Source organism: Xyrauchen texanus, chromosome 36 (assembly GCF_025860055.1).
Source record: "Xyrauchen texanus isolate HMW12.3.18 chromosome 36, RBS_HiC_50CHRs, whole genome shotgun sequence".
NCBI classification, from domain to species: Eukaryota; Metazoa; Chordata; class Actinopteri; order Cypriniformes; family Catostomidae; genus Xyrauchen; species Xyrauchen texanus.
This window is the reverse complement of record NC_068311.1, coordinates 32,870,203-32,895,305: the sequence shown is the minus strand read 5'-3', so window position 1 is coordinate 32,895,305 and position 25,103 is coordinate 32,870,203. Positions and strand designations below refer to the sequence as shown.

The following is a 25,103-nucleotide window of genomic DNA, read 5'->3' as shown; positions in this document are numbered from 1 at the left end:
ACACATTAGATTTCATGGATCAGATGACATCATCAAATGATGTAGTATGTTGTCCAGCATCATGAAACAGTAAACCAATCATATTAGCATTCAGATCGCTGCAACCAGAGGTGGAAGTCATCCAAATATGGGTGTAGGGTTGCAGCGGTATACCGGTTTCACGGTATCCCACAGTTTGAAAATAGACGGTTATCATACCATGTACATTTGCTTATCTACGGTATTGAGAAAAAAATGCAACCGGACGGAGAATCTCACATACGCATACGCATGCGCATCTCCTTTATTCCTTGTCTGCCTGTCATACTCATCAACTTGCCCCACACACAAATGCAGCGGTGAAAATGTCAGAGAGAGGCGAGGGGGTCTGACATGAGTGTGTGTGTGTAGGGTGCACTGGTGGTTTAGATCAGTTTTACTATCAGATATAACTAATAATTAATGTTTATTAATTATGAATTCATAATTAAATAATATAATTTAACTAGTTAAATTCTATCCTCAGGGCACCACTCTTTGACAAGAGGAAAATGATAGTAAGTGACTGATCAAGTCTCATAAAATTCTACCCTGATTGATAATCAAAATAATCAAAAAGGGAAGAAGCTAGTGGAATTATTGCCATACGAATACTAACAACAACAATTTAAATCTAAACTAAATCTGCCCAGATATAAATTCTTACTTGGGAAATCCTGTGTGATTTCAGCAGTGTTGTCCGTTTGAATTCCTGTTGCGTTGAGCGTTCAGGAGAAAACTAGCTGGATTCGGTAAAAGACACGTAATGTTATACTTATTTTGTGCAATCTGGCAACCGTCTCACTTTCCCCTTTGAACAAACTTTGCGATCTGTAGTGCAATATTCTGCTCAAGGTAAAGTGTTATACGGCTACTCTGTGTCCATTCTTGAGGCTGCTTGTGATGTTTGGTGCTACATTGCAGGTAAACCTTCTCAGTGATTAAATTAAATACAAAAGTAGATCTCTGCATCATTGACATGCGAGTAAAAGGAAGCCAGAGACGAATATGTGTATGTATTTATTATTTGTGGAATTTATAAATGTTGAAGTCCCTTAGCACCTGTATATTAATCTAACTCTTGCAGTAATAATTTATTATATTCATGCAGCCGGTGTTATTCAGTTGTGTGCTGAAAGTCAAACCATCGAGGAGACCCGCATCATGACACTTTTAGCATGTAAACGAGTAAAGTTTTAGAAAAAAACATGTAAACTCGCACGCTTTGTGACAAACATTAAAAGTTCTATAAATGTTTTATTTTATATTTATTCAAACAGACCCGTGATGTAGAGATAGTTAAATTGACCTAATAAATTATCAGGAAGTAGAGATGGTAAAATAAATGTATAAGCTCAGCCTTTATTCAGTTTTTTAATACCTGATAGAAAAGTATCTACCTTTTGTAGCGCAATACTTATAGCCCGATGTGGCCCCTTAACCAAAATAGTTACAAATATTAATAATTACACACATCACCTTTACAAATTTGTTTTATGATTTTACATGAGTAAAGTAACTTATATTTTGACAAATTGTTTCAGTTTCATATGAAATAATCTACAGATAGAATCTATTAGAGCTCATTTTATATCAACAGTGGCAGTTTTAGTTAAAGTTTCAAGATGTGTTTCAGCTAGCATTTATTTTTCATAAATACATTAATTTATTATTATTAGTACTATTATTTAAGACTAGCACACTGACCTAACCATGGTAATGTTTCCTTCTGTGTAATATGTGTATAAATATGCAATATTAGATAACATAATAATGGGCTCATATAAGTAAATATGCTCTTCAATTTTTTTCAATTTTTAGATTTTGACATCAACAACACAAATAATTAGAGATGCACCGATCGACCGGCCAGGGATCGGAATTAGCCGATTTTCCGCATGCTCTTCCCGGACCGGCGACCGGCCGGTCAGATTCGCTTCTTTCCGATTCCAAGCCGGTCCGTGTTGTTGCCAGCAGCGCAGACAATAACGTCACAGCCGCATGTAAACATGTCATTGGCGTTGAAGTTCTTCACTGTGTGTGAAGAATACATAAAGTTCGAAATGTGTAATAAATGTAAGGCTAAAGTAAACCGCGGGGGAACCACCACAATAACTTTCGAATCAACAAACCTAATTAGACATTTATAACACCATCGCCCAGCTGAAAATGCCCATTTTAAAAAAGAAGCTAAAAAGTGAAAGCGGCTAAAGCTAGCCAGAGCTCAGAGCCAGCCACAAGTCAGCAGCCTCTCCTGTCATTCCTTGGAATGAGCAACGAAAATACCAAAGCAATTACGAGGAAAATTATGGAATTCATGGCCCTGGATGACCAGCTGTTCTCCATAGTTGAGGACAGAGGCTTCAGAAATCTGATACATTTCCTCGATACAGAGTAGGAGGTACTTTCTGACGTCACGTTGCCCGAGTTGTTTAATCTCGTGTCATGTCACACACGTGGCCTGTTATCTGTCAACATTTGGGTACACAAGATGGCGGCGCGGTAGCACGCAGCGGCCACTCCGGATCCACAATGGTGCTATTTTTGTTAAAAAAGCCAGACTTTTGCAACACATGGACATCGGAGCAACCAGTGTTCGTGTCTACCATCGCCAGACACTACTCAAATATAAGACTCATGCAAAAACCAAGCTGCATGATGACCTGCAGGAGGCGCTACGCGTACTCGGCTTGCTGCGGAGACCAGGCCTCCAGCCCTCGGCGTCGCCTGATGCCGGTGGCCGGGGAGAGGACGTCGTAGCGGTGTGCGAAAGCGAAGCGCGGAAAGAGGGCGGGGTCCATGCTAGGCTAAAAACAAACCCTAGCCGGCCGGCTCTCCCGTCTATCCTGCTCTCAAATGTTTGCTCCCTGGACAATAAACTGGACTATATCCGACTCCAGCAGGCTACGCAGCGTGAGTTTAGAGACTGCTGCGTCTTTGTTTTCACAGAGACGTGGCTCAGCGACAGAGTTCCGGATGCCGCCATTCAGCTAGACGGGCTCGCCTCGTTTCGTGCCGACAGAAATACAGCTCTCTCGCGGTAAGACTCGCGGTGGTGGCTTGTGTGTTTACATCAACACGGAATGGTGCAAGAACTCTATGCTAGTCTCTAGTTACTGTTCATCGCTGTTGGAGCTTGTGACTGTTAGATGCAGACCTTTTTATCTACCACGGAATTCACCACTGTTTGCATAACCGAGTTTACATTCCCCAGCGCTAACGCTAAGGAAGCGCTCTGTGAACTGTATGGGGCTATGAGCTGAACTGCAGAACGCTCACCCCGACGGACTGTTTATTGTCGCCGGAGATTTCAACCATGCAAATCTCAAGACAGTGCTCCCTAAATTCCATCAGTATGTGGACTTTGCAACGAGAGGGCTAACGCGCTTGATCTTGTTTACACAAACATCCCAGGCGCTGCCGGGCGGAGCCCCGCCCCATCTCGGCTACTCAGACCACATCTCTGTTATGTTAATTCCAGCATACAGACCGGCTCGTCAGACGCACAAAACCGCTTCAGAAGCAGGTGAAAACCTGGCCAGCAGGAGCCATCTCTGCTCTTCAGGACTGTTTTGAGTGTACTGACTGGCACATGTTCAGGGAGGCTGCAACATATGGCGATTCTACCAACTTGGAGGAATACACAGCATCAGTGACCAGCTACATCAGCAAGTGCATTGATGATGTCACTTTCTCCAAGACCATCACCACACGCTCCAACCAGAAGCCGTGGATGACTGCGGAGGTGCGCACGCTGCTGAGGTCCCGAGACTCCGCCTTCAGAGCAGGCGATAAGGCAGCCCTAAGAACAGCTAGGGCCAAACTGTCACGGGCAATCAGAGAGGCAAAGCGCGACACGCCCAGAGAATCCACAGTCACTTCCAGGACAGCGGTGACACGCGCGCATGTGGCAGGGCATCCAGGCCATCACCAACTACAGGACAACATCAGTTGCCTGTGACAAAGATGCCTCCCTTCCAGATGCGCTGAACGACTTCTACGCTCGGTTTGAAGTGCAGAACGACGTGATGGCGAGGAAGTCCACCCCTCCTCCCAACGACCAGGTGCTCTGTCTTACCACGGCAGATGTGAGGAAAACTCTACGTAGAGTCAACCCACGGAAGGCTGCTGGACCAGACAACATTCCTGGCAGAGTGCTCAGAGGATGTGCAGACCAGCTAGCAGATGTTCTTACCGACATCTTCAACATCTCTCTGAGCAGCGCCGTTGTTCCAACGTGCTTCAAGGCCACCACCATCATCCCCATGCCAAAGAAGTCTTCAGTGTCCTGCCTCAACGACTACTGTCCCGTCGCGACTTACACCCATCATCATGAAGTGCTTCGAGAGGCTCGTCATGAGGCAGATTAAGACCCAGCTGCCCCCTCACTAGACCCACTGCAGTTTGCGTGATCGTTCAAACCGTTCAACGGACGATGCCATCACCACAACCCTCCATCTGGCCCTCACCCACCTAGACAATAAGGACTCATACGTTCGAATGCTGTTCATAGATTTCAGCTCAGCATTCAACACAATCATTCCCCAGCACCTGATTGGAAAGCTGAACCTGCTGGGCCTGGACACCTCCCTCTGCAACTGGATCCTGGACTTCCTGACTGGGAGACCTCAGTCAGTCCGGATCGGGAACAGCATCTCCACCACCACCACACTGAGCACTGGGGCCCCCAGGGCTGTGTGCTCAGTCCACTGCTGTTCACTCTGCTGACTCCACGACTGTGCAGCAATGCACAGCTCGAATCACATCATCAAGTTCGCCGATGACACGACCGTGGTGGGTCTCATCAGCAAGAACAACGAGTCAGCATACAGAGAGGAGGTGCAGCGGCTGATCGAACTGGTGTAGAGCCAACAACCTGTCCCTGAATGTCGACAAAACAAAAGAGATGGTTGTTGACTTTAGGAGAGCACAAGGTGAACACACTCCGCTGAACATCGACGGCTCCTCTGTGGAGATCGTCAAGAGCACCAAATTCCTTGGTGTTCACCTGGCGGAGAACCTCACCTGGTCCCTCAACACCAGCTCTATCACCAAGAAAGCCCAGCAGCGTCTCTACTTTCTTCGAAGGCTGAGGAAAGCACATCTCCCAACCCCCATCCTCACTACATTCTATAGAGGGACTATTGAGAGCATCCTGAGCAGCTGCATCACTGCCTGGTTTGGGACTTGCACCGCTTCGGACCGCAAAGCCCTGCAGAGGATAGTGAGGACAGCTGAGAAGATCATTGGGGTCTCTCTTCCCTCCATCAAAGACATTTACAAAAACACTGTATCCGCAAAGCAACCAGCATTGTGGACGACCCCACACACCCCTCACACAAACTCTTTACCCTCCTCCCGTCTGGCAAGAGGTACCGAAGCATGCGGGCCCTCACGGCCAGACTGTGTAACAGCTTCTTCCCCCAAGCCATCAGACTTCTCAATACTCAGAGACTGGTTTGACACACACGTGTCCTGAGTTGCACTTTAATAACTGTCACTTTATAACTGTCTGCTACCTCAATAACTGCAATAATGTGCATAGAACATTATCTCATAGTATGTTATGTTTACATTTTTAGAAACTGTCATCTTTTTGCACTACTGAGTACTGGTCGGCGCTGCACTGTCTATTGTCCTGTCCATTGTCAGTAATTTGTTGTACTGTCCTGTACTTTTTGCACATGTTTGCACGTGCACTTTATATAGGTATATATAGGTAGTTTATATAGGTATTTTATTTCGTTGTGTAGTCTCATGTGGTCCTGTGTTGGTCCTTTGTTGTTTTTATGTAGCACCATGGTCCTGGAGGAACGTTGTCTCATTTTGCTGTGTACTGTACTAACTGTATATGGTTGAAACGACAATAAAAACCACTTGACACTTGACTTGACTTGACACAAATCCGGGAGAGGGGAAGGGGGGTGCTGGATGGCAGAGGCAGGCTAAATACATACAAATTGTGCCGTTGTGATTTAATGTGCTGAGTAACGTAATTTTTCGCACCGTGTCCAATATTAAAATCAGTGCGACACACATTGCAAAAGGCGTGGGCATTGTCGATATGGCTTCGGGATATGAAATTCAATTCTTCCATCCAGCTGTTGTTAAATGTACATGTATATTTTGTTTTTTCACCGGAGCACCAGCTGATTCTTCTCCTCCCCTCTACCAGTGATGCTTGATTTAACATCCCGCGTCTACTGCCTGCGCAGATATCAACAGCGCAAATGGGTTTTGGTTGCCAGATTGAGGTCATAAATGATTTGTAATGTGTATGATGTGTCGATTGTGTGAGTAGGATGCGTTTCATTCAAGATCTGGCAACTGGACCACCTTGGAATAATATATTGATGTGATTATTCATATAACGTGGTTTGGGCCATGCAAATTCCGGGAGTTTTTTTTGGGAGAAATAACAAAACGGGAGACTCCCGGGAAAAACGGGAGTGTTGACTGGTATGGTTACAAGCCGTTCCCGAAGCAGTGCTCAGTTTTACAACTGATATTTGGACATCTAACGTAAGTTGAGCGTATTGGACACTTCAGTTTTTCAGATCTTTGGAATTGTTTTGTTAGACGAGTAATAAAGAGAAAAAGGTCAGTTTATAAAAATAGTGGGAAATGACATCTGTTATATAAAGCAACTCATTTGCAGTTCATTGTTATTTCTACCTCTTTCTAGTCACAGAGCACTTTATTTTGAGAGTTGTTTAAGTGAGAGAAGATCCTGTAACTTAGTGCAGTTTGGGGGAAATTGTAATGTTTAATAATTTATTTTAATATGAAAATAAAATGTAGCATTGAAGAGAGGTAGATTTTGTTTGTATATGTGGTCAATAATAGTTGTTAGAAAGAAAATCGGAATCGGAAAAAATCGGTATCGGCAGGTCACACTTGAAAAAAATCGGAAATTGAAATCGGTGCATCTCTACAAATAATGTCACTTGATGCATGTTCATGTACTGGAAAACCATGAACAAAACTATGCAACATAAAAGGAAATGCAACCCAGGATACATTAAATACAGGTTATGTTTAATCTATGGCAGGACGACACTTGAATTCCAGTGTAAAATCTGTCCTGAAGCAAAACCAGTTGAGAAGCACTGAGTTAAAGATCAGCAGTATTTGATCATCATTAATAATCAGAGGACATTACTATAAAAGCTCACACAGCTGATGTTATTTTTTATTTAGTAGTTCATTTAATATGTAAACTAACATGCTTTAGTTATATAACATGTTATAGTTACATGCTGTTTATAATTCTGTTTATTATAATTCTGTTAGCTTTCTTAGAAAAAAATATTTATTTATTTTCAAAAGGGAGACTTTTTTTTACACATACTTCAATAAAATAATTGGTTTCAAGTTTCAATTATAATAAAGTTTTTGCTCAAAATAAATAAATAAAATAACCCTTTTGTTTTCACTGATAATAGTAATTGTGTAATACCGTATACAATAATATTTTCTGAGACTGTTATCATACTGTGAAAATCTCATACCGTTGCATCCCTCCCTATGTGGGTACAGAGGATCGCTCTGTAATTACATATGGCCACCAGGAGATGGCGCCAGGTACAAATGACACAGAATGAGATCTCGTTACTCATGCGTGCATGCTTTGGAGAGAGAATATACCCTTAGTCATTGTTGTGTAAGTAGATCTTATGTATGATAATTGTGTTTTATTTGTTTGGAGAAACTATATTTGAAATATAACATCTAAAATAACACAGAATTTAGCTCCGTTACAGGTCACTTGATTGGGAACAAAACAAAAGCATACATATTTTAAAGACTGTGTTGTAATTGTGTTGATTATAATGTGTATTTCCAGGAATCGATTCATATTCCTGATCCAGTGATCTCGATGTCCATGCGACCCTCCAACAAGGTAGAAAAATCAGTCCAGTGCTCATTCATTTACAAACATAATCCGTAATAATACAGTAATCCGTCATCTTCTGTCCATTAGAATGACACGGATAAATTCTCGAAGGGAATCAATCGTTTCACCCGAGAAGACCCCACATTCAGAGTTCATTACGACACCGAGAGTAAAGAGACCATCATCTCTGGCATGGGTGAACTTCACTTGGAGATCTACTCGCAGGTACTGCCCATGTACTGCCCATTTACTGCTAGATACTATTATTTAATATACAAATAATATTTCTTATGTGTTTGTGATTAATATGTAATATCTGCTGTATGTTGGTGTTGTAGAGGATGGAGAGAGAATATAATTGTCCATGTGTGATGGGGAAACCAAAAGTGGCGTTCAGAGAGTCTGTGACCAGCGCTGTGCCGTAAGTCTGATAGCACACATGAGTTTCACACTCATCTCACTGCCAAAGAGCTGTTATTAACATCCTGCAGTATATCAGCACAGACTGCAGCGCCACCTAGTGCTTATAGATTTACAGCCTCATTCATAAACCGCTCTTATGATCACAATTGATCAGGTCTGTCGTTTAAATCACCAGAAGTGTTTAGAGCAGAAATATATTACAATTAACTGATATAATATAACTGTTCTGATGTTAAATGATTAACTGAAAAGTCTAGAGTCGACCAGAAAAAGAGACATATATGTTTTTGGAATTTATTCTAATATTTAATAATAATATTTCACAAGTCATTCTATCCCTGTGCAATATTTTTACTTGTTATGGTTTATAAAATACACCAAGTAAGACAATTAATCTTTGAACACATTTCCTAATTGCAACAGCCCTAGATTTTCAGGGTTCAATAGTCATGGAAAACCTGGAAATACTAAGGAATTTTAATTAAATGTAATTATTAGTTTTAAACTTGTATAGGCTTTTAATCACCATTTCTGTTGTATTTTCAACTTGGTATTGGTCATGGAAATAGCCAAGGAACGCTGGTATGGCGTTAAATCACAAACAAAATAGCTTTGTTTATTTATTGAACATGATTGACTGGAAAAGTCATGACATTTGATCCTCGTTAAAAGCCACAAATAAATCAGGATTTTAAAAAAGGCCGAAGCGGACATGTAAAATGTTCTTCTACATACACAATGCAGAAGAATATTCTGATATGAATTATGTAAACGCCTCAGAATATTCCTTTATATCTGCACACGCCCACAATAATTAATTCTGGAATCTATGAGATGACACACAGTTGCAAGATGCCAAAAACATATTTACTGTAAGTGAAGATTCAAGGGCCGTTAGCTTCTTATTAGGGCTGTCGATTTAACATGTGCAATTAATAATACAATAAAAAGTATGCGTTAAAAAAAATGTACGCAATTAATTATGTGCCCGGACCGTAATGAGGACTATTATTTCCGTCTGAGCAATTGAATTCTGGAGTATCACCTGTTTTCTCCAGTAAGTGAAACTGTATAGGCAATGAGCAGCTAACACAGAGAACAAACACACTCACTAACAGCAGACATCACAATATGAGAACACGTTCTTGCGTTCAGCGGGATGGAGCGCAAATATGACCGCAGGGATCTCGAGACGTGTTTTTCTACTCGTGAGTAAACTCGACACAACGAACCGTACGTTTATGATGCAACACACCCGAGACGCTCAAAGTGTCCGTCTGACGCAGGTGTAGATTGACGCGTCCATAAACAAGTTTAATACATTTCAGACTGATTGACAAATTCAACTGCCAAATGGATCGCTGTGAACTACAGATGATTGGATTATGATCAATAATATGAAATAAACAATATATTACATTCTAAACACACTATTTGAATTGACTTTTTTTAATGCGTCACAATAATGTAATGCATTTTAATTATCTGTAATATAATACATTTATAATTATTTAATCATATATTGAATTATTGTTACTTGAGGGGCAAATGTTGATGAATGTAATTAATTTGATTAAAAATGTTACTCTAGTGACAGCCCTACTTATATTTTAAACTTTAAAAATTATTTCCTGTAGGTCAGGGTGATATAGCTGCAAAAATTATATCTCAATATATTTCTCAAGATTATGTATTTGTTCTTAAATGCCATTACAAGTTTATTTATTTAGATGCAGCAATATTTACCCTAAATGTTTGTGTGTGTGAATGAACAGTGTGCAAAATCTACCTGAAGTTCCCTACTTTTTGCAGCGCGGTTAAATTGTATTATAATCCAATATAATACTACGGTATTTGTTTTGTATAATAGTAATATATTTATTTTGCCGGAAAGCAGAGTGTGCAGTCGTATTAACAGACCAGCTGTTCCTTGCATTACATCACAGCCTTTTGCGGTTTAAAAATCACATACAGTATGACAATACTGAGATTTTTATGAATTGTGCAGCCGTGAATGACTGTGTCTAGTGATGTGCTCTTTAATGCATTTTTTGATTTGGCCAATGTGCTTCCTGAAGTCATCGTAATATTAGCGATATTGCTTAATTCTATTACTGCAGCAAAATTGTGATGATATGAATATTCAACATATCGTCTAGCCTTTATTTCCAATTAATGAATTGCACACAATCGACATGGAGTTACATCTCTTTATTCAGCTCGATCAGAATCAGTGGATCATTGGAACACAGAGATTGTACATGTATAGTTATAGATATATAAGGGTTAGTTTGCAGTGGATTGTGTTGTTGGTACAAAGCTGTTGGGCGGGTTGGCATTGTGGGGGCATTTAGGCAGCCATTCAGTCTCCAACACTCTGACGCCCCCATCTGGAGACCAGGATGCCAACAGCTTCCAATGAATGATCTCCTACAAACACATAAAACATGAATACACAAGACTAGAGGAATTCCTTTGAGCACATAAGAGTGTTTAATACAGTGTTTGGTCTTGTTGTCACCTGGGACGGCAGATCATGAAGCAGAACATGATACTTCAACATCAGCTGGTTGTCTTTGCTCTCCTGAAACGGATAATGTTGTAAAGTTCAGCTAATGCAATTCTCACAATCACATTCTGGTAACAAAAACAATCCAAATTTTAGTAGAGTAATAAAGTTAGGGTTGAAGTTCACGTGTACACTGAAAACCCTGATACGTTGATTTGACTCCATTGAATGAGGAACATCATTCCCTCAGTTGAAGTGATTTTGGCATCTCCAAAACTTGTGCAATTAATTTCACTTAACTTGATCACATAGATTAAACTCAAATTTGCCATCTTAAATATTGTTGTTTCTACTGTTGTCTTAGATCATACAATAACAGCTCAAAGATTATAACTTATTCTAGGTACATTTTAAAATAAACTTAATTCACCACAGAAATGCATATGCCTGAACTTCGGTTGTACATGCACATGGAGAACTGAGATACACTGGCAAGAAAAAGTATGTGAACCCTTTGGAATCAACTGATTTTCTGCATGAATTGGTCATAAAATGTGATCGCATCTTCATCAAAGTCAAGACAAACACAATGTGCTTATAACACACACACACACACACACACACACACACACACACACACACACACACACACACACTTAGAATATTTCATGTCTTTATTGAACACATCCCATTAAACATTCACAGTGCTGTGGTAAAAGTAAGTGTACCCTTGGATTTTGGCAGCAATAACCTCAATCAAGTGTTTCTGGTATCTGCGGATATCACCTGCACAACATTCAGGATTTTGGCCCATTCTAACTTACAGAACTGCTTCAGATCAGACATATTCTTAGGATGTCTGGTGTCTCTCTTGAGGTCATTCCACAGCATCTCTATTGGGTTAATGTCTGGGCTCTGACTGGGACACTACAAAAGTCATTCTGTAGTGAATTTACTTCAATGTTTTGGGTCATTGTCCTGTTGCATCAACCAACTTCTACTGAGCTTCAGCTAGAACCAGCCAACCTGACATTATCCTGTAGGATATCTGGATAAACTTGGGAATTCATTTTTCCTTTGATGGCAGGTTTGCAAACTTCTGACTCAGGTTTTTCCTTGTCTTAGCCTAGGGGTTCAATTACTTTTCCCACTGCACTGTGAATGTTTAATGGGATGTGTTCAATAAAGATATGAAAGGTTATACTGGTTTGTGTGTGTCTATACTTGTGAATGTAATGAAGATGAGATTATGTTTTATGAAAAATGAATGCAGAAAAACTGCTAATTCCAAAGGGTTCACATACTTTTTCTTACCATTGTAGAGTTAACTTGGTCCAACTTGACCAAAAGGGACACACGTCACTCAAACGATGACATCACACAACACAACTATTTGCAACAAAACAACTTAAATAATACTATAAAAGAGTTAGCTTGTAAACGTTGTGCTAAAGTTCAAGAAGTGTGGATATTTGAAACGTGAGCCCAACACTTGACATTTCAAGTAATGTTTAAATGAGACAACTTGATTTTTCCAGTTATGACAACATTTGCAGTCTATGCTGGACACTTTACCTTCAACATCCTCTCCAAACTCATCCATTTAAAATAACTTTATTGTTTTATTGAAATTCATGCGTTGGCTTTTTCTTCTGCACCACTAATTGTATGCATTAAAGCAGAAGCCTTCCGTTCGAAAGGTTTTACAATCTGACAATCATGCTCAGTCAAGTGCGCTCAATCTTTTGCTGATTAATTGATTGAATGAAGCAGCTCTGATCAGTTTTGATCACTTCTTGAGCTTCTATAACAGGAAGTAATGTTGTGGATGTACTCACCTGTTGTGTAACGCTGGCCACCTGTGCCATATTATACTCTGTGTTCTCATTGGATTCTTGTAGCATGATGAAAGACGCGGCCACACCAGCCACATGCCAGAACGGCTTCATCTCTTGACTCATGTTACCATAGCGGTCTACATATTTCACAAAACATGGTTATGAAGTACATTGATACATTATGTAGATGTATTATGGCAAGTTGAATTGGCTTTTAATGCATCCAGCATTACTCGTTGTAATTGTATTAGTAATATTTGAATTAGAGAGCTCTACAATATATTTTTTACAAGAATGCAATTACAGAGCTCTACAATTGGACTACAGAGCACTGCAATAGGATTTTACTAGTTAGTGTCTGCATGTCATTGCATTACATGAAAAAATATGAAGGGAAATGGCAATTTTTCCATGGAAGAATGAACGAGCACACTTTAAGCAAAACATTTAATTAGTAGTTTGTTAGGTTTGAAATGATAAAACAATAGATGTAGAGTTGAAAATGAAGACGTGCAGTATCGTGACCCTTTAGCTCTGATTTATTAAGCGTGTGTATCCATAAAAACACTCTTGATGTCAGAGTTGATCTACCAAAATAATCTTCTAAAGATTGTCTTTCAGATGCGCAAAGTGGTGTTTCCCAGCCATGTTTTTTAGGGTTTGCCTTAAATTGCATATTTATGGAGGCGTTCCTCCATCATGCAGGAAATAAAGGGTGTCAGTGCAAATAGATTGTCTTTTCAGAAACTGAAATTAATACGACTGAATTGACAGCTGTGCCTCATGTGGTCATTGAGACTTTGAGAATTCATTGATGACGTGCATTAATGTGATATCAAACTATTTTTCATGAAAAAGGTAGTTCATTTTAAAACAGTCATAGCTGAAAACATAACTGATGATCTTACACTCGTATCACTCTAGAAAAAAAATGGCCTACTTGAATATAATATAAATAGTTGGGATTTATGATTCATATAGTTGCATAAATATATGCCAGTTATGAATGGGATAATAAATGCCTTATCCTAGATTATATTGAATACAAATTCAAAAAGGTATTTTTCCATAAGTGAGTGGTATGGAAACATTTGAATGCAAAAGCCTCCTTTTTGAGGGTGTGTTCAACATGTTTGCACATGTAGTTATTTGCACAATCATTCTTAGTAAATCACCCGCAGTACGCCCAGAAATTGCACACGCAATTTGATGGATTAGTTCTCGTTATTTGGGATCTGTGTGTTTGTCAACCGTAATTGGTTGATATTCCACCTGTGGTTCCTTTGCTAGGACACCTGTGTGAACATGAGGAGAACTAAATTCATACAGCCACTAAAAAGCACCAGAACACCAGTTCATATAAAGTCATTGAACACAACAAGAAGTTAGTTCTGCAGCATTTGTGTGATATTATTTAATGCAATGACATTCAGACAGTTTTAAGTGTGCCTTGTTGCATGTTTATAGATTGTGGTGTTGAATTACACTGGTGTAGTTGGGAATATTAGTGTTGGCGAGTGTGGTTGTCTTCATGGTACCTGGTATAGCCTGAGCAGAGACGTGGCTTTCAGGCGTGTTGTGTTTGTGGTAGAAATCTTCCTCTTCAGACGAGGTCGAGAGCTGTTGTAGCCCCTCACAGTCACACTGAACCACAGGTGAACAGTGTTGCTCGCTCCGGGAGAACAACACCTGTCCTGAACACTTCAACACTGACCCCTGACAAACAACAACACCATCACGAGTCAGGAGAGACACTAGTAGACTTACAAACCCAAAGACATTTAGCATGTTCGAGTCACATGGGTTCCCTGTAGGATTTCAAATGTGCTTTTAAAATGTTTTGAATAGGAGTAATATAAGGTCTGTAACAAGTTACTGCATAAATGTGCACACTTATGGTAGTTGTAGTCTTTATGTAGCAACTTGTGTTTTTGTAGCGCACAATGGTTTCAATTGACATTTGAGGGGTGACAAATGTAATTTAATGTTGTAGAATAAAACGTGAAAGTCAAGTAATCCTAACCACAGAAAATAATGAGATTCCTAAAGGGGAACTCGTGGCGATTGGTATTCAGAGTCGGCCTACAAATAGATGTCATGATTGAACGGCGCAATAATCCCACGCTTCAGTACTGAGAGAGAATGAGTTTCACATGTTGATGGCACAATCTAGTGGTTATTTGTGAAACAATGGTTTTAATGTTTTATCTCAACAGTTATAAAATGCTGAAAAGAGTCTCTGTTGAGAAATAAAAAAAAAATGACATAATTACTGACATATTTGGATGGTAAATGTTTGCTTTATAATACTAGCCTATGTTTAAGTTAATAAATTACCATGTTGAAATTATGTGGATCAAATTTAATACTTTAGGATTTATGGGTAAAATATGCCATTAACACTCTTATGTATCTGACGGAAACTTTGCAGAGTTTATATTTATAATATTATTGTTCTTTCCTCGTGAAAGACTAAATAGTCAACTTTGTAATCATGATAAAATGTATAAGAAAATGATTATATTTGTTTTAGAGGGCAAAAATGTTTCTCAGATGTCTTTTATGAGTAATAGACAAATAAATTATATAAATAATAAATATGAATGTATATGATATGCATGCCTCTAATCTATGTAGAAAAAGAAACCGGATAGTCAAAATATTATGAGGAAGATTACTGAAATAAAACTTGCAGTAAATAACCTTTAAAGCCTTATGGATCAAATATGAAACAAAATCATGCACTTTTTTTTACAATTTATTTTTATTGTTTGTCAAATGGCACCAAAACAATTTAATTGCAACATTTGTCACAATAGCACAGTTATTGTTACTGCTGTAATTCAGTTTTAGGGATGATGTGAATTTGAAAAACCTTTATTTTGGAGCATGTCAAAGATCCAGCAGAGTGGATCCCTCGTGTGAGTGGTTCTGTTCACTCACACAAACACCAGGCCTCAGTCATGCATAGCATGTATAAAGCACGGAACGGAGATTCATTTGGAAATGGTGGTGGCTCAACATTTCACATTCAAATGTTTAATGCAGGAAAAACCCTACTATAACTTGAGTACCTGCCGACGGTTTCATTTTATCTCATTGTGAAAGTGATTGTATCGGTCTGACAATTAACATTAAGTTACAGTGGCCGCCTCATATTGCATACGCGCTGTAGCAACAGATGCGGAGTACACAAATCTGACTCAATGCAAATGATACACGTGATGGTATTGTGCCGTTCTCATCGGCCCTGTTACCCGTGTTTGTGATCCGATCACATGTGGTCAGGTGAGACACATCACTGTTTACTCCTGGTCATTCAAAAGTGTCTCCTGTGAGCACTTGTGATCAGATTTGAAGGGGAGGGTCTCTGTTTCATGACATACATCAGTCCCTCTGTCAGAGTGTTACTGCCTGATATTAAAGCGCAACAAACTCAGAAAATAAATACAAAATGGCGTGCTTTTTCTCCCAGGTTTAAAAGCTTAGTGGATTACCTGTATTAAAGGTGCTTCAGGTGTTCGTGGTTCTCATCTGTTTTGATATCAGGCACATTAAAGATCCGTTAAGCTCTCGTGATTGTGTATGTATCTGCGTTTTAATAGTATCCGATCAGATGGTTATTTCCTTTTAAAGCCGCTCGTAAACGGCAAAGTTTCAACTCTTGTTTTAACACAGCGGTTGAGTGACAGGTGAGGAGTGGCGCTTCAATGCTGCCGGGACGCATACAGGACGGAATAGTGTTTACACCTCAAATGTGAACATTTGTATATGGTTTTAGTGATACGATCACAAAACGGTTTAGACCCTGTTAAGACCTGTATTTGGGGCTGACCACGTGATTGGATCACCCGAAACGCATCGGGCCATCACCACTCAAGTAGTCACCTCAGGAAGTGAACAGCATCTCTGATAGTCAGTGTGGGGTTACTGGTGATACCTCAATTAAACATTTCTGATAGAACTGAACAGAATCATACCCCACCGGCCCAGTCCGTCACAGAGAAGTCCAGGTCGTACTTCCTCCCTCCTGATGCTACATCCTGTCAACGGTCAAGAGTTAGTTGTTTTATCAATGTGATTTACAGTACACACTTATTACAGGTTCAGTCCTGCTGGAATCACCCGAGATTCTGTGTCTTGATCAAACACAGCCAGCGATGGGAAATTAGGAATAGTTCCTTAGTGGTTTCAATGACTGTTTTAGTTCTTTTGAGAGAGAATTTGACAACAAACATTCTTCAGTTCCTATTGAATTTACAGCCTGTGGCTGAATGATGAAATCATTTCAAATGTCCAATAATTGATCTGAACCATATATTAAATAACATCTGAGAGTCATTCGTTCTGGAATGATGTGCTGCCGTTAGTACAGTGTTTCATCCACATCTGTGGGGAAATTGCATGATCGGGAATCATTAATGAACCAAACATTATGAAATGTATACGTTTGTAGAATAAAAAGAAAAGAACTGGTTCTCTTTTCAACCCTAAAGCCACAACCTTTTCACTACCAGCCCAGAGAACAGAACATTTGAATTCAGTCATCATTTTCTCATCCTCATGTCGTTCCAAACTCAGTCGACTTTTGAACACAAAAGGAGATGTTTAGCAGAACGTTAGCCTCAGTCACCATTCACTCATATTGTATGGAAAAAAGATGCGATAAAAGTGAATGGAGACTAAAATTCTGCCGAGCATCTCCAGAAAGTCATAAGAGTTTGAATCAACATGAGGACAAGTAAATGTTGACCAGAATGTTCATGTTTGGGTGAACTGTCCCTTTAAGCAGTGTTCCCGCAGTCATGGAATACCTGGAAATATCAGGGAATGAGACACTTGTCCTGAATAAGTTATGGAAATGAATGAAATCTCAGTCCCTCCCCAATAATGATCTGAAGTAAATGAAGTGTAGCGTGCGACTCACCTCTGCTCGCGCCCTGTGCACTTCCTTCAGTCCGAACACTCTGAAGGGCGAGCCGTGGCGTGTGTTGATGTAGTGTAGGGCGACTTGAGCTGCCCGGCGTGCTGGGTAATGTGTGGGCACCAGATCTCCTGTAGACATGTCCACTGCTCTGCTCTCAGTCTGTCACAGAGTCGAGACAAATATTCAAGAGTTACAGGCTGTGTCGTGTACTCTGCAGTGGACTCTCACCCTTTATCAGTCTGTGTTAGGAAAAGGTCATGTGATCAGTGTTAAACAAACACCCTGTGCGAGAACAGTTTCTGCTGCGTGCATTACAGACGTATGAGTGTTGCACTTCCTGTTGGATAGTTAGTGTGCTGTGGTCCCACCCACTTTTAGAGAGAGGTTCACTTTTTTTTTTCTATCAGCAACTAACAACAATTTCCTGATTGCAAAACAGTGTAAAAGTAGCAGTTTAATAGGCAGATTTATGCGTTTTGATCAGAGGAACCATCATTCAAACATCAGTCAATGTAGCCAATTATATTCAAAATGTTTAATGCAAAAAGAAAGAGTAGAAGTCTAGTTCAAATAATGAACGTAATTAAGAATGATATTTAAGCATTTTCATTTACATGCACCAATATTAACAGTACAAGTAAAAACATTTGAAAGCATGTAAAATGCCATGCGGTGACTTCCATTAATAATTTTGAGTGATGACACAAATTAATATTTCATTTTTTGAAGTGAAGTAAAGTAATAATCTAGTTATAAATAACAGGTTTTCACACAGTTCTTTACTACATGAATACCATGCAGAGTTATGTTTAATCATATATTTATATGCACCAATATTACAAAATACTAATTAAACTTTAATTTTGTTTAAAAATATTTTATAAATTTTATTCAAATTTAATAAACATTAATATTTAGGTAAATATCTCCATACCAAAACATTTGAAAGCATGTAAGATTTGAGTGACAAATGAATCTTGTTGTGAACGGATACACCGTAATAATCTATAGATGTATATCATCATCTTAAATATTCAATATGTTTTCATCCCTAAAATGATTGTATTTTGACTGTTGCAGGTTTGACTTCACTCATAAGAAGCAGTCGGGAGGTTCGGGACAGTACGGTAAAGTGGTGGGCATTCTGGAGCCACTCGACTCCGAGAATTACACAAAACTGGAGTTTAGAGACCAGACCATCGGCACCAATGTACCCAGACAGTTTGTGCCCGCTGTGGAGAGGGTGAGACACACTCACTTCATACATGACTGCCTTAGAAAATAGAGTGCCAAAGACTTCCTGATGATGGTGTGCCAATTCCTGTGGACTTTGGAAGTGTGCATATTTATGCATGGGTTTTTTTGTTAATATTACCCACAACACAATTGAAGAAATAATTTATCCATCCATCTTCAACCGCTTATCCTTTTGGGGTCGAAGTGGGGTCACGGGGGCAGCAGTTCCAGTCACGATCCACATTAACTAGTTCTGACCGGGGGACCCAGAGGCATTCCCTTGCCAACGTGAAGATGTAATCACTCTGGGTCTTCCCCGGGGCGTCTTTCCAGCTGGACGTGCCTGAAACACCTCCCTAGGGAGGTGCCCAGGGGGCATGCTTACCAGATGCCCAAACCACCTCAACTGGCTCCTTTCGATGCAAAAGATCAGCGGCTCTACTCCGAGCTCCTCACGGATGACTGAGCTCCTCACCCTATCTCTAAGGGAGAAGCCCGCCATCCTTCTGAGGAAACCTCTTTCGGCCGCTTGTACTCATGACCTAGTTCTTTCGGTCATAACCCAGCCTTTTTGACCATAGGTTAGGGTAGGAATGAAAATTGGCTGGTATATCAAGAGCTTTGCCTTCCGGCTCAGCTCTCTTTTCGTGACAATGGTGCGATGGAGCGAGTGCAATGCTGCCCTGATTCTCCAGCCAACCTCCTGCTCCATTGTTCCTTCACTCGTGAACAAGACCCCGAGGTACTTGCATTCCTTCACTTGGCAATACTTCCTTCCCTACCCGGAGTACAGACTCCATCGTTTTCCTGCCGAGAACCATGGCCTCAGATTTAGAGGTGCTAATCCTCATCCCAGCCGCTTCACGCTCGACTGCCAAGCGATCCAGTGAGAGCTGAAGGTCACGGACCGATGATGACATGAAGACAACATCATCTGCAAAAAGCAGCAACGAGATCCCCAGCCCACCGAACCGCACCCCTTCCCCACCCCGACTACACCTTGATATACTGTCCATGAATATCACAATCAGGATTGGTGACAAAGCGCAGCCCTGGTGGAGACCAACCCCCACATGGAACGAACTCGACTTCGTGCCGAGGACCCGAACACAGCTCTCGCTTTGGACATACAGGGATTGAATCGCCCTAAGAAGGGACCCCCCCCACCCCGTACTCCCGCAGCACCTCCCACATACACCTTCTCCAGATCCACAAAACACATGTAGGACCGGATGGGCATACTCCCAGACCCCCTCCAGGATCCTTGCGAGAGTAAAGATCTGGTCCGTCCTGGCTGTGGAAGAAATAATTCATTTGAAGATAATTCATTTAAATCCTATTGTTTGCTAGCAAACACAGTATGCAAAAAAAAAAGGTTTGTCATCCAGACACAATTTTGATGTCGTCGTTTCTCACTACTGACATACTTTCTACATACTTTTAGTGTGTAGTAGCGTGCAAGAGTGCATATTTAGACCATCTCATCTCTCTCTTCTTCACATGGCATGGTTTTCCTTTACAAAATGGATCGTTCCATCTCAACATTGGACGAGACGTGTTTGATGTTGTTGTAAAATGCAGATAAACACACAACTTGCTTTAATATTCTGCCATGTCTGTTTGGTTTTCTCAGGGTTTCAGGGAAGCGTGCGAGAAAGGTCCTCTGACGGGACACAAGATATCTGGAGTGCGCTTTGTGTTGGATGACGGAGCGAACCACATGGTGGACTCTAATGAAATCTCCTTCATTCGGGCAGGAGAGGGTGCTCTCAAACAGGGTATGAACACTGTCAGTCACTCCACGGCTTGATCTGATCGGAGTTTGATGTTTCTCATTCATCATAATTCTCTCTCGTCAGCGATGGAGAAAGCTAATGTTGTGGTTCTGGAGCCGGTCATGTCAGTGGAGATTGTGGCTCCAAATGAGTTCCAGGGGACAGTTATCGCCGGGGTCAATCGTCGCCATGGGGTCATCACAGGACAGGACGGAGCTGAGGGGTATTTCACACTATACGCTGATGTGAGTCGCAGCATTGATCAGTGTTTACATGTGATTCGATCCACATAATCTCATGAATCATATTCGATACACAAGTTTGATGTTCAAGCTCAAATCAACAGTGTTTGCGGTATAATGTTGATTACAACAAAAAATTATTTAGACTCTAAAAAAGAACAAATGTGTGTTCCAGTGAGACACTTACAATGGAAGTCAATGGGGTTTAATCTGTAAACATTAAAACTAATACTAAAATGAATAGAAAAAAAAAAAAAAGGGAAATGCAGCATCTTATTTATACTATATAACGATTCCCGGATGTAATGTCCATCAACCGCACCGGCACACATTAAGTATCAGCGCGCTGTCAGATGTTCAATGTAGTCAGCAACATAATTTCCACAAATATAAGATTTGTACGCATGATGTTTCCCAGGATTGTTGCATGTAAATAAATGAATGCAGCTGCAGCTTCTGTCTAAAGACAGAGTTAATACGAATGGCTTTTGAGAAGCTTTTAGTGAGTCACATCCACATGAGAAACTTACAGAATGAAGGACTGTTGAGAAATAGCAGTTATTATATAACATTTCTCACTTTAAACAATTTTTTAAATATAATGTTTATAAGTATTCACAGTCTTTGCCATGACACTCAAAATTGAGATCAGGTGCTTCCTGTTTCCACTGATCATCCTTGAGATGTTTCTACAACTTGATTGGAGTCCACCTGTGGTAAATTCAGTTGATTGGACATGATTTGGAAAGGCACACACCTGTCTATATAATGTCCCACAGTTAACAGTGCATGTCAGAGCACAAACCAAGCCATGGAGTGAAAGGAATTGTCTGTAGACCTCCGAGACAGGACTGTATCGAGGCACAGATCTAGGGAAGGGCACAGAAACATTTCTGCAGCATTGAAGGTCCCAATGAGCACAGTGGCCTCAATCATCCATAAATGGAAGTTTGGAACCACCAGGACTCTTCCTAGAGCTGCCCGGCCAAACTGAGCAATCGGGGGAGAAGGGCCTTAGTCAGGGATGTGACCAAGAACCCAGTGGTCACTCTGACAGAGCTCCAGCGTTTCTCTGTGGAGAGAGGAGAACCTTCCAGAAGAACAACCCTCTCTGCAGCACTCCACCAATCAGGTCTGTATGGTAGAGAGGCCAGACGGAAGCCACTCCTCAGTAAAAGGCACATGACAGCCCGCCTGGAGTTTGCCAAAAGGCACCTGAAGGACTCTCATACCATGAGAAACTAAATTCTCTGGTCTGATGAAACAAAGATTGAACTCTTTGGCCTGAATGGCAAGCGTCATGTGTGGAGGAAACCAGGCACCACTGATCACCTGGCCAATACCATCCCTAAAGTGAAGCATGGTGGTGGCAGCATCATGCTGTGGGGATGTTTTTCAGCAGCAGGAACTGGGAGACTAGTCAGGATCGAGGGAAAGATGAATGCAGCAATGTACAGAGACATCCTTGATGAAAACCTGCTCCAGAGCCCTCTGGACCTCAGACTGGGGTGAAGGTTCATCTTCCAACAGGACAATGACCCTAAGCACACAGCCAAGATAACAAAGGGGTGGCTACAGGACAACGCTGTGAATGTCCTTGAGTGGCCCAGTCAGAGCCCAGACTTGAACCTGATTGAACATCTCTGGAGAGATCCGAAAATGGCTGTGCACCGACGCTCCCCATCCAACCTGATGGAGCTTGAGAGGTTCTGCAAAGAAGAATGGGAGAAACTGCCCAAAAATAGGTGTGCCAAGCTTCTAAGCATCATACACAAAAAGACTCGAGGCTGTAATTGGTGCCAAAGATGCTTCAACACAGTATTGAGCAAAGGGTGTGAATAATTATGTACATGTGATTATTTTAGTTTTAATAAATTTGCAAAGATTTCAAACAAACTTCTTTCACGTTGTCATTATGGGGTATTGTTTGTAGAATTTAATCAGTTTTGGAATAAGGCTGTAACATAACAAAATGTGGAAAAAGTGAAGCGCTGTGAATACTTTCCAGATGCACTGTATAATTAATTATTATTTGAGGGGCTTTCTCCGCAAATATATATGTGTGCGATTAATTAGATTATACCATGTAATTAATTAGATTAAAAAAGTGTCAAGTGACCACTCTAATTATTTTATAATAATTATCTCAAAAAATGCATAATTTAATTTATTATTATTTATTTGACTGTCTTTAACAAAATGATAGTATTGAAGTAATGAGAATCTAATAATAAATTATAGAGAAAATGCCATAATCGTAATCACAATTTGGAAAATGAATTCCGGTTTGTTCTCTGTCCTCATATTTCCTGTAGATTCCATTGAATGACATGTTTGGGTACTCAACAGAACTGCGCTCCTGCACCGAGGTAAAACACCAACACACTCAAACTGTTATTGTTATAACTACTAATGGAAATACAGAAGTCAACATGAAATCAAAATTGAAGCTTTACACATTCCTGGTTTTATGAGTGCAGGTCGTTTAAAATAAAAAATAAAAGAATGAGGCTCTAAATGGGCAGTCGGTCATTGCAGTATGGTGTTGTTTTCAGGGTAAAGGCGAGTACACTATGGAGTACAGCAGATATCAACCCTGTCTGCCATCCGCACAGGAAGAACTCATCAACAAATACCTGGAGGCAACAGGACAACTGCCGGCCAAGAAAGGGAAATGGAAGAACTGAACCGATCACATGTGATTTTATATACATCAGAACAAGTCAAGCAAATCTGTCAGTGACTTCCTCATAAGATGCTTAAAAGAAAGTTTATGACAAGATATACAGTTCCTCTCCTTACAAGAAGGTCACATGTCATTTTTAAAGATAAAGGCACATTGCTTTTACGAAAGCAGAAATGACAAAAAATGGCTTTGTTTGCGCATTGTAAATTACTTTGTACAGCAAGTGTCGTAATTATGATAAAATTAAGTTTTAGCGTTGTCTGTGTCTAATGTGTGTTCAATGTTGGGAGTAATCGGATTCAGTTCATGCAATTCACTCTACCTCACTTTGAAGTCTCATTTTATTCCACTAACTGGCAGAAATTACTTCATCACAATATACAGATGTGAACTGTAGGGGGCGCTCTAACACATTATACCCCTCACAGATGTGCTCGTCCATTGACATTCAGTCTAATGTTCAGTTCAAGCATCACCCTCATTATTTCATTGAATATCTCGGCCTCTGAGTGGACTACAAGCTCAATCTAGACATTAGAAAGCTGAGCTACAATCAATAGTCCAATACATATTTTCTGATGATTTGTTTAGCATGCTTGTCCCTCTGGATGGCATATTTTGTTGTAGATATCTAAGATATAACATAGAATTATTCAACAGAGTAATCAATGAACACTTCCAAAGGTAAAAGCAGATCGAGTTTTGGGCTATTTGGGACTTAGAGCAACAGTTATCGACACATAATAGAGATGTCTGTATTTGATAACTTACAGAAATCATATTTCACTTGTTAAATCTTTTAAACTGTGGTATTAGTGCAGCATAATGAACTGTACTGTCATGTTCCTGAGTGTGAGCACTTACATCATACTCTATGTGAAGGACTTCTACACCATTACATCTAGGGGGTGCTAATTTTCAACAAATGTTTTGAGGCCTTTTGTTATTTTAAGTAACATAAAAGCAGAAGTTTCTGAGGAAAGTTCAGATTGTAATGTTTCAAATGACACTGCAGATGCCTGACTGATGTATATGGAGACTTTAAAGTTTTAAGTTTCCGTGATGTAGTGCCCCACCGTAGAGTTTAAGGGTTTAGAAGTGTGGTCATTAATAAAGTGAATACTCTGTCCACGAAGTAATCAGATTACCATTTTTGAATACATCACTGAACACTTGTCACAAATATACAAAATGTAATTTAAAAGCAGACGGGAAAAAAACGCTTTAGCATTTAGGAAGAGATATTTATAATAATTGTATGAATAATCATAATTTGAAGAAACCCCTAACCTACACATGACAGATTGTTGTACCTCAGACTCCTGAATGGCATGAAGATGATCCACTGGAGGTTCCTGAGAGACTAGAAGAGCTGGACTAGGCAGGACCAGAGCAATAAGAACCAGTGAAATCCAGCAAAACATGATCCTGGTCCACAGCGAGACTCCCAACAGCTCTGGAGCACACGGAGACATCTGAAGAACGCTGCCGTTTATAAAGCGTCTCGATGAGCAGAGAGCTGAGGCATTCCAGATGACCAATTATTTAATGA

The 25,103-nt window shown here is 40.3% G+C and overlaps 2 protein-coding genes across 2 annotated transcripts in view; one reads left to right on the top strand and one right to left on the bottom strand.

The window, feature by feature from the left end:
* The window catches only part of gfm1 (G elongation factor, mitochondrial 1), a 30,631-nt gene extending 5,956 nt beyond the window's left edge, over nucleotides 1-24,675 (top strand). The window contains exons 11-18 of the mRNA XM_052107443.1: nucleotides 7,865-7,921; nucleotides 8,003-8,140; nucleotides 8,254-8,336; nucleotides 18,693-18,855; nucleotides 20,482-20,626; nucleotides 20,708-20,868; nucleotides 23,181-23,234; nucleotides 23,421-24,675. Of these exons, the coding sequence (XP_051963403.1) occupies nucleotides 7,865-7,921; nucleotides 8,003-8,140; nucleotides 8,254-8,336; nucleotides 18,693-18,855; nucleotides 20,482-20,626; nucleotides 20,708-20,868; nucleotides 23,181-23,234; nucleotides 23,421-23,552 (933 nt within the window). The 3' untranslated portion in view covers nucleotides 23,553-24,675. The remainder of the gene's footprint in view (nucleotides 1-7,864; nucleotides 7,922-8,002; nucleotides 8,141-8,253; nucleotides 8,337-18,692; nucleotides 18,856-20,481; nucleotides 20,627-20,707; nucleotides 20,869-23,180; nucleotides 23,235-23,420) is intronic.
* On the bottom strand, nucleotides 10,519-17,916 carry LOC127630044 (latexin-like). The gene is made up of 6 exons (XM_052107444.1): nucleotides 17,613-17,916; nucleotides 16,666-16,728; nucleotides 14,224-14,401; nucleotides 12,686-12,822; nucleotides 10,860-10,922; nucleotides 10,519-10,768 (listed from the first exon to the last, which is right to left on the bottom strand). The coding sequence occupies exons 1-6, from the start codon at nucleotides 17,748-17,750 to the stop codon at nucleotides 10,625-10,627; spliced, it is 723 nt and encodes a 240-aa protein (XP_051963404.1). The 5' UTR covers nucleotides 17,751-17,916; the 3' UTR covers nucleotides 10,519-10,624.
* Nucleotides 24,676-25,103: the final 428 nt, after the last annotated feature.

What these genes read in the sequence shown, in the direction of transcription:
- LOC127630044 (XM_052107444.1), bottom strand. Translation starts at nt 17,750, where the DNA reads ATGTCTACAGGAGATCTGGTGCCCACACATTACCCAGCACGCCGGGCA. An exon ending in TGCACAGGGCGCGAGCAGAG is followed by an intron (nt 16,729 to 17,612) that starts GTGAGTCGCACG and finishes GACCGTTGACAG; the next exon opens with GATGTAGCATCAGGAGGGAG. An exon ending in TGGCCAGCGTTACACAACAG is followed by an intron (nt 10,923 to 12,685) that starts GTGAGTACATCC and finishes TATCCGTTTCAG; the next exon opens with GAGAGCAAAGACAACCAGCT.